We start from the raw sequence: 17,639 nt of genomic DNA, 5'->3' as shown, positions 1-17,639 counted from the left end.
CGGTGCCTGTCAAGGTGGCAACCTAAGAACCCACTGGTGGACACCAGCGATGAGGGAAACCGTCAGGCTGAAGAAGGAGGCCTTTCAGGCTTGGTTGGCCCAGGGGTCTCCTGAAGCAGCAGACAGGTACCAGGAGGCCAGAAGGGCTGCGGCTTCGGCGGTTGCAAAAGCAAAAACTCATGTGTGGGAGGAGTTCGGCGAGGCTATGGAGGAGGACTTTCGGTTGGCCTCAAGGAAGTTCTGGCAAACCATCAGACGACTCAGGAAGGGGAAGCAGGGCCTGACTCAGGCTGTGTTCAGCTGGGAAGGTGAACTGCTGACCCGGACTGGGGATGTTGTCGGGCGGTGTAAAGAACACTTTGAGGAGGTCCTGAACCCAGCTAACACGTCCTCAGTGGAGGAGGTAAGAGTCTGAAGACTCGGGGGAAGCCCCATCCACATCCCTGACAGAGGTCTCTGAGGTAGTTAAGAAGCTCCTCGGTGGCAAGGCGCTGGGCGTGGATGAGATTCGCCCTGAGATGCTGAAGGCTCTGGACATTGTCGGGCTGTCTTGGCTGACACGCGTCTTCAGTGTCGTGTGGAGGTCAGGGACAGTACCTGTGGTGTGGCAGACTGGGGTGGTGGTTCCCATATTTAAAAAAGGGGGACCGAAGAGTGTGCTCCAATTTTCGGGGCATCACACTGCTCTGCCTCTCTGGGAAAATCTACTCTAGGGAGCTTGAAAGGAGGCTCCAACTAATTGTTGAACCTCAGATCCAGGAGGAACAATGCGGATTCCGTCCTGGCCGTAGAACAACGGACCAACTCTTTACCCTTGCGGAAGTGCTGAGGGAGGCATGGGAGCCAGTCTACATGTGTTTTGTGGACTTAGAGAAGGCTTACGACCGTGTACCCCGGCGCAGTTGCAACAAGCCATCCGGTCCTTGTATAACCAAACTGAGAGCTGTGTCCGCATTCTCGGCACAAAGACAAGACACGTTTTCAGAGGGTGTCAGACTCCGCCAAGGTTGTCTCTTGTCTCCAATTCTGTTTATGATATTCATGGACAGGATCTCAAGGCACAGCCAAGGTGAGGGGTGTGTCCTTTTTGGGAACCTCAGAATTGCATCTCTGCTCTTCGTAGATGATGTGGCTTTGTTAACTTCATCAGAACATGACCTCCAGCGCACACTGGGGTGGTTTGCAGCTCAGTGTGAAATGGTTGGGATGAGAGCCAGCACCTCCAAGTCTGAGGCCATGGTTCTCTACTGGAAAATGGTGGATTACTCCCTCTGGGATGGGGATGAGTTGTTGCCTCAAGTGAAAGAGTTCAAGTATCTCAGGGTCTTGTTCACGAGTGAGGGTAGGATGGAGCGGGAGATTGACAGGTGGATTGGTGCAGCATCGGGAGTAATGCGGACGTTGTACCAGATCGTTGTAGTGAAGAGGGAGCTGAGCTGGAAGGCAAAGCTCTCAATTTACCAGTCAATCTTTGTTCTAAGCCTCACGTATGGTCATGAGCTTTGGGTAGTGACCAAAAGGGTGAGATCACGGTTGCAAATGGCTGAAATGAGTTTCCTCCGTAGGGTGTCTGGGCTCAGCCTTAGAGATAGGGTGAGGAGCTCGGACATCCGGAGGGAGCTCGGAGTAGAGCCGCTGCTCCTTCGCGTTAAAAGGTGTCAGTTGAGGTGGTTCGGGCATTTGATTAGGACGCCTCCTGGGCGCCTTCCTTTGGAGGTTTACTGGGCACGGCCACCTTGGAGGAGGCCCCGGGGTAGACCCAGAACTCACTGGTGGGACTACATGTCCAATCTGACCTGGGAACGCCTTGGGATCCCCCAGGAGGAGCTGGAGGGCGTTGCTGGGGAGAGGGACGTCTGGAGTGCCCTACTTAGCTTGCTGCCACCGCGACCCAACCCTGGAGAAGCGGCTGATGATGAATGAATGAATGACAGTTCGACCATGTCTCTCTTAATTTTAAATTGTTTAAAAATAGTATTATAGTTGTTAAAATGTTAATTTTGGTGTCAGTTGTTTCCTAACAGACATACTAGCATAATGCATTAATATCTCAACTGAGTATTTATCTTGACAGAATATAGAGTTTAAAAACCAGCCGTCATTTTGACCACCCATGGTCGCTTTAGGTAATAGTGAAATCATTCCAGTGTTAACAAAAAAACAAAAAAGAAATACTCTGCCGCCGCCACTGATGCCAATAGTTAATTTTCTTTGCCATCAGCTATGGTTGCTGATGTATGGTGCATCCCTAATCCAAGTCATGTGAAACCTAAAGCCCTAGTGACCGTTGACCTGCTGCATAGGTCGTACCTGGGTTGTCGTCCCTGATGGCAGATTTGAGCAGACCCTTGGCGTCCTCTGCGCTCCAGGGACTCACCACCTTCAGACCGGGACAGTGGCCGTACCTGTAGACATAGAAACAGCAGTATTTTCTATTCTCACTAAAGACAATTATAAACTTTACATAGGTTTCACAAAGTGCTTTACAAAATGGCCAGAAAATTGGCTCAAGAACTGTGAGGAAGTGGTCTAGTCCTGATCCACATTCACGAACTGACCTTTGAGTGATAAGTACAATAGAAGGTTGGTGGTAAGGGTGGGCGGGGTTTCATAGTTTGATAATCTGACTGGCTGCATGTAAATGTGTCTGATGAAATCATGAGTGTCAGAAAAAAGAATGAGAGAAGCTGAACTCAGGAGAATTCTTAAAAAGAAAAATATAGAAAACTGAGTTCCACTTTTTTTTTTGGGATTTCCCCCCTTTTCTCCCCAATTATACTTGGCCAATTACCCCACTCTTCCAATTACCCCCCTCTTCTGAGTCGTCCCGGTCTCTGCTCCACCCCCTCTGCTGATCCGGGGAGGGCTGCAGACTACCACATGCCTCCTCCGATACATGTGGAGTCACCAGCCACTTCTTTTCACCTGACAGTGAGGAGTTTCACCAGGGGGACGTAGCGTGTGGGAGGATCACGCTATTCCCCCCAGTTCCCCCTCCCCCCTGAACAGGCGCCCCGACTGACCAGAGGAGGCGCTAGTGCAGCGACCAGGACACATACCCACATCCGGCTTCCCACCCGCAGACACGGCCACCTGTGTCTGTAGGGATGCCCAACCAAGCGAGCGGTAATATGGGGATTCGAACTGGCGATCCCATGTTGGTAAGCAACGGAATTGACCACCACGCCACCCGGACGCGGAGTTCCACCTTTTATATTTATTCATGATATTAAAGTTATAAATCATTTCGAAACAATATTTCCTAACATCATAGCTCAGATGTTAGAGAATATCCGAGTCCTCTTCCTGTTCAGCGTTCTTCTCATTTCATTTCATAATCCTCCTTTTACATATGCAACATAAAAATAAAAAATATATTTTTCCATCTCTTCGAGTTAGTGTACTATGCTAATGCACCAGCTAGTGAGGCATAGACATTGTTTTAAAATAGGTCTTTTTTTTTTAAAAAAGTTTTTTATTTTTCTTTTATTTTTATAAATTTATTTCTGATTTTTCCCTTTTTTCTCCCAATTTAGTGGCCAATTGATCCCTATTTTAATTCAAACACCACCCTCGTACTGCATGTGTTCGCCAACTGCATCTCTCCGGCCGGCAGTCTCGAAGGAGACGCCTCCCCACTTTCGTGACAAGGCGAATCCAGGCCGAACCACTGTTTTTTCCGACACACACAGAGACGCATTCATGTGATGAACACAAGCCGACTCCGCCCCCCTCCCGAAGACAGCGTTGCCAATGATTGCTGCTTCATCGAGTCCGGCCATAGTCGTTAAACTAGGTCTTTAAATGAATATCCATTTCTGAATATTGGGGCATTTGTGAGTATTGGGGCATTAGCTTTACACACCAAGCAGCAAAGCATTGGGAGTGTTGGGCGGCGACTCCTGCCGACGCCCCGTTGGGCCCTCTGAAGACAATGGGAACTGGCTGCAGGCCAGCAGACATGTAGTAGGTCTTGGCAGCAGAGTTGATGATCTGGTCAATTGCTTGCATGGAGAAGTTAAAGGTCATAAACTCACAGATGGGCCTGAGGCCGGCCTGCAGGAACAAAAAGGACAAAGGTCACCTCTCATATCTAAATTGTGTGTGTGTGCAGACTTAGTAGAACAACATTTCCACAATTAGCTCATCAAGTCAGATGTGTGGACAGGAACTAATCTGGGTGAGGTATTGACCAACATACCACAGTTCCTACTGCAATAACCTGATACATCATCAAACAGCATTGAAAGACAGACTAACATATATAAAACCAGTTAAATATACTAAATATATCAATATTTTACATTTTGACCATTTATCTGAAAATATATTTCACTCAGAGATACTTCAAATGACTCTACAACAAGACTATTTCTGGATCTGACAATTAAGCTCAGAAACGAACATGGAGACAAACTCAAACAAGAGCCAAGAAAAATTAGATGAGACGCAGCTCAGTCTTTATGTAAGGGACACTGACTCTCTCTATACATATACATATATATATATATATACACACACACACACACACACACATATACACACACACACACACACACACACACACATATATATATATATATATATATATATATATATATATATATATATATATATATATATATATATATATATATATTATATGCATCCGGAAAGTATTCACACCCCTTCACTTTCCCCACATGTTGTTATGTTACAGCCTTATTCCAAAATGGATTAAATTCCTTTTTTTCTCATCAATCTACACACAATACCCCATAATGACAAAGCGAAAAAGGTTTTGTAGAAATTTTTGCAAATTTACTAAAAATAAAAAACTGAAATATTGCATGTACATAAGTATTCACACCCTTTACTCAGTAGTTGGTTGAGGCCCCCTTGGCAGGGATTACAGCCTCAAGTCTTCTTGGGTATGAAGCTACAAGCTTGGCACACCTATATTTGGGGTGTTTCTCCCATTCTTCTCTGCAGATCCTCTCGAGCTCTGTAAGGTCAGATGGGGAGCATCGCTGCACAGCTATTTTCAGGTCTTTCCAGAGATGTTCAATGGGGTTCAAGTCTGGGCTCTGGCTGGGCCACTCAAGGACATTCACAGACTTGTCCCAAAGCCACTCCTTCCTTGTCTTGGCTGTGTACTTAGGGTCGTTGTCGTGTTGAAAGGTAAACCTTCGCCCCAGTCTGAGGTCCTGAGCGCTCTGGAGCAGGTTTTCATCAAGGATCTCTCTGTACTTTGCTCCATTCATCTTTCCCTCGATCCTGACTAGTCTCCCAGTTCCTGCCGCTGAAGAACATCCCCACAGCATGATGCTGCCACCACCATGCTTCACTGTAGGGATGGTATTAGCAAGGTGATGAGACGTGCCTGGTTTCCTCCAGACGTGACGTTTGGCATTCAGGCCAAAGAGTTCAATCTTGGTTTCATCAGACCAGAGAATCTTGTTTCTCATGGTCTGAGAGTCCTTTAGGTGCTTTCTGGCAAACTCCAAGCGGGCTGTCATGTGCCTTTTACTGAGCAGAGGCTTCCGTCTGGCCACTCTACCATAAAGGCCTGATTGGTGGAGTGCTGCAGAGATGGTTGTCCTTCTGGAAGGTTCTCCCATCTCCACAGAGGAACGCTGGAGCTCTGTCAGAGTGGCCATCGGGTTCTTGGTCACCTCCCTGACCAAGGCCCTTCTCCCCCGATTGCTCAGTTTGGCTGGGCGGCCAGCTCTAGTACGAGCCCTAGTGGATCCAAACTTCTTCCATTTACGAATGATGGAGACCGCTGTGCTGTTCGGGACCTTCAAAGCTGTGGACATTTTTTTGTACCCTTCCCCAGATCTGTGCCTCGATACAATCCTGTCTCGGAGGTCCACAGACAATTCCTTTGACTTCATGGCTTGGTTTCTGCTCTGACATGCACTGTCAACAGTGGGACCTTATATAGACAGGTGTGTGCCTTTCCAAATCATGTCCGATCAGTTGAATTTACTACAGGTGGACTCCAATCAAGATGTCGAAACAGCTCAAGGATGATCGGTGGAAACAGGATGAACCTGAGCTCAATCTTGAGCGTCATAGCAAAGGGTGTGAATACTTATGTACATGCAATATTTCAGTTTTTTATTTTTAATACATTTGCAAAACTTTCTACAAAACCTTTTTCACCTTGTCATTATGGGGTATTGTGTGTAGATTGATGAGAACAAAAAGGAATTTAATCCATTTTGGAATAAGGCTGTAACATAACAAAATGTGGGTAAAGTGAAGGGGTGTGAATACTTTCTGGATGCACTGTATATACACACTTATAGGGGTGTATATATATATATACACTACCGTTCAAAAGTTTGGGATCACATTGAAATGTCCATATTTTTGAAGGAAAAGCACTGTACTTTTCAATGAAGATAACTTTAAACTAGTCTTAACTTTAAAGAAATACACTCTATACATTGCTAATGTGGTAAATGACTATTCTAGCTGCAAATGTCTGGTTTTTGGTGCAATATCTACATAGGTGTATAGAGGCCCATTTCAAGCAACTATCACTCCAGTGTTCTAATGGTACAATGTGTTTGCTCATTGGCTCAGAATGCTAATTGATGATTAGAAAACCCTTGTGCAATCATGTTCACACATCTGAAAACAGTTTAGCTCGTTACAGAAGCTACAAAACTGACCTTCCTTTGAGCAGATTGAGTTTCTGGAGCATCACATTTGTGGGGTCAATTAAACGCTCAAAATGGCCAGAAAAAGAGAACTTTCATCTGAAACTCGACAGTCTATTCTTGTTCTTAGAAATGAAGGCTATTCCATGCGAGAAATTGCTAAGAAATTGAAGATTTCCTACACCGGTGTGTACTACTCCCTTCAGAGGACAGCACAAACAGGCTCTAACCAGAGTAGAAAAAGAAGTGGGAGGCCGCGTTGCACAACTGAGCAAGAAGATAAGTACATTAGAGTCTCTAGTTTGAGAAACAGACGCCTCACAGGTCCCCAACTGGCATCTTCATTAAATAGTACCCGCAAAACACCAGTGTCAACATCTACAGTGAAGAGGCGGCTGCGGGATTCTGGGCTTCAGGGCAGAGTGGCAAAGAAAAAGCCATATCTGAGACTGACCAATAAAAGAAAAAGATTAAGATGGGCAAAAGAACACAGACATTGGACAGAGGAAGACTGGAAAAAAGTGTTGTGGACGGATGAATCCAAGTTTGAGGTGTTTGGATCACAAAGAAGAACGTTTGTGAGACGCAGAACAAATGAAAAGATGCTGGAAGAATGCCTGACGCCATCTGTTAAGCATGGTGGAGGTAATGTGATGGTCTGGGGTTGCTTTGGTGCTGGTAAGGTGGGAGATTTGTACAGGGTAAAAGGGATTCTGAATAAGGAAGGCTATCACTCCATTTTGCAACGCCATGCCATACCCAGTGGACAGCGCTTGATTGGAGCCAATTTCATCCTACAACAGGACAATGACCCTAAACGCACCTCCAAATTGTGCAAGAACTATTTAGAGCAGAAGCAGGCAGCTGGTATTCTATCGGTAATGGAGTGGCCAGCGCAGTCACCAGATCTGAACCCCATTGAGCTGTTGTGGGAGCAGCTTGACCGTATGGTACGCAAGAAGTGCCCATCCAACCAATCCAACTTGTGGGAGCTGCTTCTGGAAGCGTGGGGTGCAATTTCTCCAGATTACCTCAACAAATTAACAGCTAGAATGCCAAAGGTCTGCAATGCTGTAATTGCTGCAAATGGAGGATTCTTTGACGAAAGCAAAGTTTGATGTAAAAAAAATCTTATTTCAAATACAAATCATTATTTCTAACCTTGTCAATGTCTTGACTCTATTTTCTATTCATTTCACAACATATGGTGGTGAATAAGTGTGACTTTTCATGGAAAACACAAAATTGTTTGGGTGATCCCAAACTTTTGAACGGTAGTGTATATATATATATATACATACACACACACACACACACACACACACACACACACACATATAGAAACAAACTATCTACTACTACTACTTTTGGCTGCTCCCGTTAGGGGGCGCCACAGTGGATCATCCGTCTCCATCTCTTCCTGTCCTCTGCATCTTCCTCTGTCACACCAGCCACATCCATAAACCTCCTCTTTGGCCTTCCTCTTCTCTTCCCTGGCAGCTCCATATTCAGCATCCTTCTCCCAGTATACCCAGCATCTCTCCTCCACACATGTCCAAACCATCTCAATCTTGTCTCTCTTGCTTCGTCTCCAAGCTGTCCAACCTGAGCTGTCCCTCTTAGGGCCTTGACACACTGGGCCGATGGTCGGCCATCGGTCAATGTCGGGCCGTTGGTGAGCGTCTGTGACCCTAGTTTTTGCGGTGTGTCCCGCACCGTCGGCACTAGTCGGACCCCTGTCGGCAGCTTTTCGGCTGAGTCAGCATGTTGAATGGGCGGAGCCCGTTGTTGAGAGAGATCACTCTGATTGGCTGTTCAGCTTAGTGAATCAGTGCAGAACGTATATGCTAGTTGGCCGTGGGCTGTAGTCTTTAAGGTGTGTTCAAGTGCTACTTTTTGGCCTAGATGGCAGGCGACGTGAGGCGACGCAACAGTCGGCCTTCGTTGCTGCTAGTCGGTTTGGTGTGTCTGGGCCCTAATATACTCGTTTCTAATCCTGCCCTTCTTCATCACTCCCAGTGAAAATCTTAGCAATCTTGTGTAGTTATAGTTTGTTACAGAAACAAACCATAACTACACATATTCACAAACTATCACCTTGCAGTTATACAGACATACAAAAACCCACATCCATACGTTACATTACATACATACAAAAACTAGGTAGGGCTATCATCACTATAGATAAATACAAAACAAAGAATTATCATTTTATCTAAATAGTAAATGAATGGAAGTAGATGGTGGAGAGTTCATGTCAGTGACTTACCATAGCTGCTCCCACAGCGATTCCAGCAAAACCCATCTGCAGAAACCAGCAACAGAAATCAACAAAGTTAACCTGCTTTCCATCGAAATCTCCTAATTCCTTTAAGTCCAGGTCTTGTTCTCACTGGACCAACGCAGACTCAGACTGCTGCTGACCTTCTGTGACTGAATACAGATGACTAAAACCTTCCAGTAATATAGGTTTACATTATATACATCCAGTTTAATAGGTATGAACATTTCTGAGTCATAACATTAGACTGAGCTCTAACTTTTATATCTCCAACAGTAGAAACAAATAATAGATACAATGTCCCAGTTTGACACAAATGTGTCCATGCACGCCTGAGCCTAACAAACGTCTTTCATGATAAAAGAGATGCAATACATTGCAATGGAAACTGATTTGCTGAATAAAAAAATAAATGTGGACGAATTTAATTCAAAATATGGATGGAAACATGACTGTCATTGTGTGTTTGTTCATACAAAACACCAACGTGGATGCTGCTGAGTCCATCTGATGCTGGACATGAGGAATGTGACCCGCACTCAAGCTCCTCGTGTGCACCAACACACTTGGCAAACAAAGCTGGTTCTGACGTCACTGTTACAAATATCATTCAAATCTAGAGCTTGGGGGGCGTCCAGGTGGCGTAGCGGTCTATTCTGTTGCCTACCAACATGGGGCTCGCCAGTTCGAATCCCCGTGTTACCTCGGCTTGGTCAGGCGTCCCTACAGACACAATTGGCCGTGTCTGTGGGTGGGAAGCTGGATGTGGGTATGTGTCCTGGTCTCTGCACTAGCGCCTCCTCTGGTCGGTCGGGGCCCCTGTTCGGGGGGACTGGGGGGAATAGCGTGATCCTCCCACGTGCTACGTCCCCCTGGTGAAACTCCTCACTGTCAGGTGAAAAGAAGCGGCTGGTGACTCCACATGTATGGGAGGAGACATGTGGTAGTCTGCAGCCCTCCCTGGATCAGCAGAGGGGGCGGAGCAGAGACCGGGACGGCTCGGAAGTGTGGCGTATTTGGCCAAGTACCATTGGGGAAAAAAATGAGGGGGAAAAAAATGTAGAAATCTAGAGCTTAGTCATGACCTTTGACCTGTGAAACATGGAGACAGTTGTGAGTGCTGGCTGGTAGGGCAGCAGAACAGTGAACCAGTGAACAGCGAGCAGTGAACAGTGAAAAAGCGAGCAGTGAACCAGTGAACAGCAAGCAGTGAACAGTGAAACAGTGAGCAGTGAAACAGTGAACAGCAAGCAGTGAACAGTGAAACAGTGAGCAGTGAAACAGTGAACAGCAAGCAGTGAACAGTGAAACAGTGAACAGTGAAACAGTGAAACAGCGAGCAGTGAACAGTGAAACAGTGAACAGTGAACAGTGAGCAGTGAAACAGTGAACAGTGAACCAGCGAGCAGTGAACAGCGAGCAGTGAACAGTGAAAAAGCGAGCAGTGAACCAGTGAACAGCAAGCAGTGAACAGTGAAACAGTGAGCAGTGAACCAGTGAAACAGCGAGCAGTGAACAGTGAAACAGTGAACAGTGAACAGTGAAACAGCGGGCAGTGAACAGTGAAACAGTGAACAGTGAACAGTGAGCAGTGAAACAGTGAACAGTGAACCAGCGAGCAGTGAACAGCGGGAGTAGGAAGAGAACGATGCGTCTGAACGACTCAGTATCAGAAAGAAGTGAGCAACAGTAACATGTCTGACCTCTGTGATTGGAGTGTCGATGATACGCTTATCTCCATACTTCTTCCACAGGCCCCTGCTCACCTACACACACACACACACACACAGACAGACACACACACACACACAGACACACAGACAAAATGCAAAACATAAAACACACACACCATACAACTCACACAACACAAATGACACAGACACACAAAATTATCAGTCAGTTATCTGCACTACAGATCCACACATCCTCAGTTTGATTTAAATAAACTGAACTAGTCCGCGGTGGCGTAGCGGTCTAAGCATCGGCTTGGTGTCGATGCAGTTGCCCACTGGGGACTGGGGTTCGCGCCCCGGTCTCGTCAGATCCGACTATGGCCGGACTCGATGAAGCAGCAATCATTGGCAACGCTGTCTTCGGGAGGGGGGCGGAGTCGGCTTGTGTTCGTCATGTGAATGCGTCTCTGTGTGTGTCGGAAAAACAGTGGTTCGGCTTGGATTCGCCTAGTCACGAAAGTGGGGAGGCGCTTTCCTTCGAGACTGCCGGCCGGAGAGATGCAGTTGGCGAACGCATGCAATACGAGGGTGGGTGTTTGAATTAAAATAGGGATCAATTGGCCACTAAATTGGGAGAAAAAAGGGAAAAATCAGAAATAAATTTAAAAAAAATAAAAAAATAAACTGAACTGAATTTGGCAATTTGAAAAATATCAGAGAAGATTAAATTCCCCTAAAATACACACACCCACACACACTAACACACCCTCCGGTAACATCGGGACTCAGAGTGCTTCTCTAATGTAACGCACAACAGTAATGATGTAACAACATCTAGTCTGACATGAAGCAGAACTTGGTGTAATGTAATAATGTGTGTGTGTTGTTGTTGTCCTCACCTTGTAGGCTCCATCATACTGAGCGACCTCCTCTCCCAGGAGGAAAACTCTGTCATCTCTATCCAGCTCCTCGTCCATGGCCTGGTTCAATGCATCACGCACAGTCACCTGGACACACAAGCATCAACATTAACATCAGCAAACACACACACACACACACACACACACACACTAGGGCTGGGCGATATGACCTAAAATTCATATCGCAGTATAAATTGAATCCCTTCACGGTAACGGTATATATCGCGATATAAACTTAAGTGTAAAAATTATAATGGAAGTGTTTCTGAATGAGTTATATAGTCCCTTAGCAAAGCTAAATTGATAAAAAATAAATAAAAAACAACAACAAAAAAACAAAAACAAATATAATGTAATTTTGAGGACATTTATTGTGCAGATCTCAAAACTCAAAATTAAAACTCAGCACTCTATGGTGCAAAATAGTGCAAACCAACACAAATAACATTGCTGATATTTTAAATAAAAACAGTACAACAGGCTGTTTTCTATAATGCAAAATAGTGAAAATGTGTCAACAACAATTGCTCACTTCTTCAAGAACACAAAAATAAGGTGGATATTGTACACAGTACTTCAAGTAAAAGAGGTTTTCTATAATGCAAATTGCAAAAACAGTGAAAAGGTTGCCAACAATAATTTCTCACTTCAAGAACACAATAATAAACTAGATATTGTAAACAGCACTTCAAGTACAACAGGTTGTTTTCTGTAATGCAAAATAGTGCAAAAGTTACCAAACACTAATTTTTCTACATCTTAAAGAACACAAAAATAAAATAGATACTCTAAATAACACTACTTCAAGTACGACAGGCTTTTGTTCTATAGTGCAAAAGTGTTACTCGACACCAAATTTCTCAAGTTGCAGATATTTTTTAAGAAAGAAATACTTAAAGTACTTAGCATCTTTTCAGTTAAGAAAAAAGCAGCATATTTCAAATTAAAATCAAGCTGCAAACACAAACACTAAACTTTGGTGTTTACTCCAGTTCACTTGCTTCGTGAGGCGGATATAAGGCTCCATGCTGCGACTCGACCACAAGTCCGTAGTAGTTGCGAAATACTTTAATTCACGGAGGTCTTTTTCAATATTCTCTCGGAGCTGGCCATACAGCTGGCCATACAGCTGGCCATACAGCTGGCCATACAGCTGGCCATACAGTTTGGCCATACAGTTTGGCCATACAGCTTGGCCATACAGTTTGGCCATACAGTTTGGCCATACAGCTGGCCATACAGCTGGCCATACAGCTGGCCATACAGTTTGGCCATACAGCTGGCCATACAGCTGGCCATACAGTTTGGCCATACAGCTGGCCATACAGTTTGGCCATACAGCTGGCCATACAGTTTGGCCATACAGCTGGCCATACAGTTTGGCCATACAGCTGGCCATACAGCTGGCCATACAGCTGGCCATACAGTTTGGCCATACAGCTGGCCATACAGTTTGGCCATACAGCTGGCCATACAGCTGGCCATACAGCTGGCCATACAGTTTGGCCATACAGCTGGCCATACAGTTTGGCCATACAGTTTGGCCATACAGCTGGCCATACAGTTTGGCCATACAGCTGGCCATACAGCTGGCCATACAGCTGGCCATACAGTTTGGCCATACAGCTGGCCATACAGTTTGGCCATACAGCTGGCCATACAGCTGGCCATACAGTTTGGGCATTTCTGTCTCATTAAAGTACTTGCAGCTCGGCACTACGTATCATGGATCAAGGGTTTTAATCATGTCTTGAAACCCGCTGTGTTCCACTGTTTGGAAAGGGACCATGTCTTTGCATAAGTGTATCGTAATGGCTTGTGTAATGTCAGTCCAACGCTTGCTCTTTTTATCAGAGGGAGTACTCTTCGAAAAAGCTTGCGCAGTAGAGGTCTGCGGTTGGGTAGTAGGGCAAACCTTTTTCTTCCCTCCTGTGTTGGGAGACTGACTGGGCCTTTGAGTCGAGCGCATCCTCTGGCTCTCCTCATACTCGAGGACATGTTTTGTTTTTAGATGGTAGAACAAATTGCTCGTGTTACCTTTGTTTGCAGGCACTGTCACTCGACACATCTTGCAAATGACATTTTTCTGCTCACTATCCGACTTCTTAAATCCGAACCAAGTCCAAATCACTGACGTAGCACCGGTTTTTTTAACCAGCTCCTCCTGCTCCGTGGTCTCTGTGCTTGAAGCCATTGTCACACTGAGGCAGATACGATGACGTCATCAACAAGCGTTATCGCGATTGGTCGGTAGAGTCCAAATCTCTACCGTAGGCCAAATTTATATCATTTATACCGTCTACCTCATACACCGGGCACCCCTAATACACACCAACACCAAACGGTATTAAGAACCAGGTCTGAGTTGGAGCTGGTTGTTTTGAAGCCCTTCATCAAACCCTGAAAGCACATTTCACTTGTGTTTGCAGAACAAGTGAAATACATTAAGCAGTAAGAACTAGTTTATGTAATACATTAAGCAGTAAGAACTAGTTTATGAAATAAATTAAGCAGTAAGAACTAGTTTATGTAATACATTAAGCAGTAAGAACTAGTTTATGTAATGCATTAAGCAGTAAGAACTAGTTTATGAAATACATTAAGCAGTAAGAACTAGTTTATGTAATGCATTAAGCAGTAAGAACTAGTTTATGAAATACATTAAGCAGTAAGAACTAGTTTATGTAATACATTAAGCAGTAAGAACTAGTTTATGTAATGCATTAAGCAGTAAGAACTAGTTTATGTAATACATTAAGCAGTAAGAACTAGTTTATGTAATGCATTAAGCAGTAAGAACTAGTTTATGAAATACATTAAGCAGTAAGAACTAGTTTATGAAATACATTAAGCAGTAAGAACTAGTTTATGTAATACATTAAGCAGTAAGAACTAGTTTATGTAATACATTAAGCAGTAAGAACTAGTTTATGTAATGCATTAAGCAGTAAGAACTACTTTATGTAATGCATTAAGCAGTAAGAACTAGTTTATGAAATGCATTAAGCAGTAAGAACTAGTTTATGAAATGCATTAAGCAGTAAGAACTAGTTTATGAAATGCATTAAGCAGTAAGAACTAGTTTATGAAATACATTAAGCAGTAAGAACTAGTTTATGTAATGCATTAAGCAGTAAGAACTAGTTTATGTAATGCATTAAGCAGTAAGAACTAGTTTATGAAATGCATTAAGCAGTAAGAACTAGTTTATGAACTGCATTAAGCAGTAAGAACTAGTTTATGTAATGCATTAAGCAGTAAGAACTAGTTTATGAAATACATTAAGCAGTAAGAACTAGTTTATGAACTGCATTAAGCAGTAAGAACTAGTTTATGTAATACATTAAGCAGTAAGAACTAGTTTATAAAATACACTAAGCAGTAAGAACTAGTTTATGAACTGCATTAAGCAGTAAGAACTAGTTTATGTAATACATTAAGCAGTAAGAACTAGTTTATGAAATGCATTAAGCAGTAAGAACCAGTTTATGAACTGCATTAAGCAGTAAGAACTAGTTTATGTAATACATTAAGCAGTAAGAACTAGTTTATGTAATACATTAAGCAGTAAGAACTAGTTTATGTAATACATTAAGCAGTAAGAACTAGTTTATGAAATGCATTAAGCAGTAAGAACTAGTTTATGTAATACATTAAGCAGTAAGAACTAGTTTATGTAATACATTAAGCAGTAAGAACTAGTTTATGTAATACATTAAGCAGTAAGAACTAGTTTATGTAATACATTAAGCAGTAAGAACTAGTTTATGAAATGCATTAATTAGAATGCAGTTTATACTCTATATTACTCAGAGAATGCAGTTTATACTCTATATTACTCAGAGAATGCAGGTTATACTCTATATTACTCAGAGAATGCAGTTTATATTCTATATTACTCAGAGAATGCAGTTTATACTGTATATTACTCAGAAAATGCAGTTTATATTCTATATTACTCAGAGAATGCAGTTTATCTCCTATATTACTCAGAGAATGCAGTTTATACTCTATACTACTCAGAGAATGCGGTTTATACTCTATATTACTCAGAGAATGCGGTTTATACTCTATATTACTCAGAGCATGCAGTTTATATCCTATATTACTCAGAGAATGCAGTTTATATCCGATATTACCCAGAGAACGCAGTTTATACTCTACATTACTCAGAGAATGCAGTTTATACTCTACATTACTCAGAGAATGCAGTTTACATTCTACATGACTCTCAGATTAAAGCTCACTGATCAACAGAAACTCTTCCAGTTCATCTCCAGAGAGCTTCTGTTCACTGCTGGATGGACAGATCAAGAGGATAAATAGGATTTGTCTCGAAGGGTTTACATTCCTCCTCAGCTGCTGAGACTCTTGCATTTAGTTAGACACAGCACACGGTTAACATCCTGCTTTTCACAGGATATTCATTTAGGATAAAACTATCTACGGCTGGCGTTTCTAATGACAGCAGGATTAGAACTGTAACGAATGATAATGTCTAGCTTTAATAAACAGTGGGACAACAGCAGTGAAGGCAGATGAAGGCTGCAACAGAGGGTGGTCCCCAGTTGTCTTGGTTCTCCACACCAGTGGACTCTACCCACCCCCTGCCAAGGACCATGTGGTGCCTGCAGGCACATCAGCCACTCCACGTGCCGGTGTCCTAAAGGACAGTCACACTCGACCCCGAGTGACCGCCGATGATGATGTGATGATGACACTAGATTAGTACCAACTCTTCTTATCTGGTCAGAGGAGAGTTTTAAGGAGTAGCTTGCCTTTCTCCTTTCGTTCACATTTCAGAAAATGTGCTTGTATTATTGACTGTTTTGAAATTTTTACAGAAAAAGATTTTTTGAACGTTTCATTGCCCTGTGATGGTCTGGCGGCCTGTCCAGGGTGTCTCCCCGCCTGCCACCCAGTGACTGCTGGGATAGGCTCCAGCATCCCCGCCACCCTGAGAGCAGGATAAGCGGTTTGGGTAATGGAAGGATGGATGGATGGATGGATGGAGATCCAAACCTCAAATATTCCATCAACATAAAATGTTTTGGTTTCGTTCTCATAACATGATCAGAACCATCACTGGGGCTCCATCAGCGGTGCTGGTAAAAACCCAAACGACACCAAACCCTACTGCATGATAGGAGGCTTTGCCCTGATGGCGTCCTGCATTCAAATCCTGTCCAAGGACTTGTGCTGCTCGTCTTCCTGTCACTCATCAATCACACGTTTTATAAGCACCTCTGCTGTTAAACTGCTAAACTAAACAAAGACGTGATAAAGAAAACCAAACGACGCAGCGGAACAGAGAATGGCAGCCAGGCAAGGTGTTGTCATGACAGCCATCATGCCAGTGCTTCTCAGTCAGGTCTTCCAGTCCTGCTGGGACTCTAGTCTAGGTAGTCCATTACATTCACCTGCTCCACTTACCAGCCTCGTACCAGGGACGTTTTAAACCGGAACAGGTGAACGTGATGGCTTACAGAAAACCGGCTGGAGGGCCTGGTTCCGAATCACAGCATGGTGCAGTCGGGCAGCCAGCAGCAGGAGCAGGGAGCAGCCTACCCGACACCAGGAAATAACCTACACCTGTACCGGAACATGTCGGCCTCTCCTCCCAACCTGGACCTCAGGCTGAACGCTACATGGACACATGCAGGTCCCAGCCGGACTCACCTGCATGGAGGCCGGCGTGCTTCCGTGCAACTCCCGCCGCAGAACCAGCGACACGGCATTCTGTAAAAAGACAAGGAGGTTAATTTAGACTCTCGGCCAAAGCTGGACGCGTTCACACGGACAGCAGAGGTAGGAGAAACGTTCAGCTCACGACGTACCCTTCCGGAGCGGACCACACACTTCAGCAGCGCCATCTTGCTTTGACCTGTCCTCTGTTCGGCAGGGGGAGGGGCTACAGCGGCGAGCCGAGATTTCAGCCAATTAAAGTTGCTGTTGGTTTGGGGCCGGGGGTGCGTCATCACAGCCAACCAATAAGGGAGCTCTCCGCGCGGGAAGCGGAACAAATCTCAACATTTGGGGGAGAAAAAAAACAAAACAACTCCAAGGACAACTGCAGCTTCAGGAGGACTGCCTGCCACACGCCCCCTGCTGCCCC

At 44.3% G+C, this 17,639-nt stretch overlaps 1 protein-coding gene across 1 annotated transcript in view; it reads right to left on the bottom strand.

Annotated features, from left to right (window-relative positions):
- pdhb (pyruvate dehydrogenase E1 subunit beta) overlaps positions 1-17,411 on the bottom strand; it is a 32,675-nt gene extending 15,264 nt beyond the window's left edge. Inside the window, exons 1-7 of the mRNA XM_056273375.1 lie at positions 17,362-17,411; positions 17,204-17,263; positions 11,504-11,611; positions 10,635-10,697; positions 8,920-8,955; positions 3,866-4,056; positions 2,311-2,405 (exon numbers count right to left, since the gene is read on the bottom strand). Of these exons, the coding sequence (XP_056129350.1) occupies positions 2,311-2,405; positions 3,866-4,056; positions 8,920-8,955; positions 10,635-10,697; positions 11,504-11,611; positions 17,204-17,263; positions 17,362-17,397 (589 nt within the window). The 5' untranslated portion in view covers positions 17,398-17,411. The remainder of the gene's footprint in view (positions 1-2,310; positions 2,406-3,865; positions 4,057-8,919; positions 8,956-10,634; positions 10,698-11,503; positions 11,612-17,203; positions 17,264-17,361) is intronic.
- Between the last annotated feature and the right edge of the window lie 228 nt (positions 17,412-17,639).

The sequence above is a fragment of the Lampris incognitus genome, chromosome 2, assembly GCF_029633865.1.
Source record: "Lampris incognitus isolate fLamInc1 chromosome 2, fLamInc1.hap2, whole genome shotgun sequence".
Lineage (NCBI taxonomy): Eukaryota > Metazoa > Chordata > Actinopteri > Lampriformes > Lampridae > Lampris > Lampris incognitus.
Note: the sequence above shows the minus strand (reverse complement) of the source record. Positions and strands in the feature narration are given on the sequence as shown.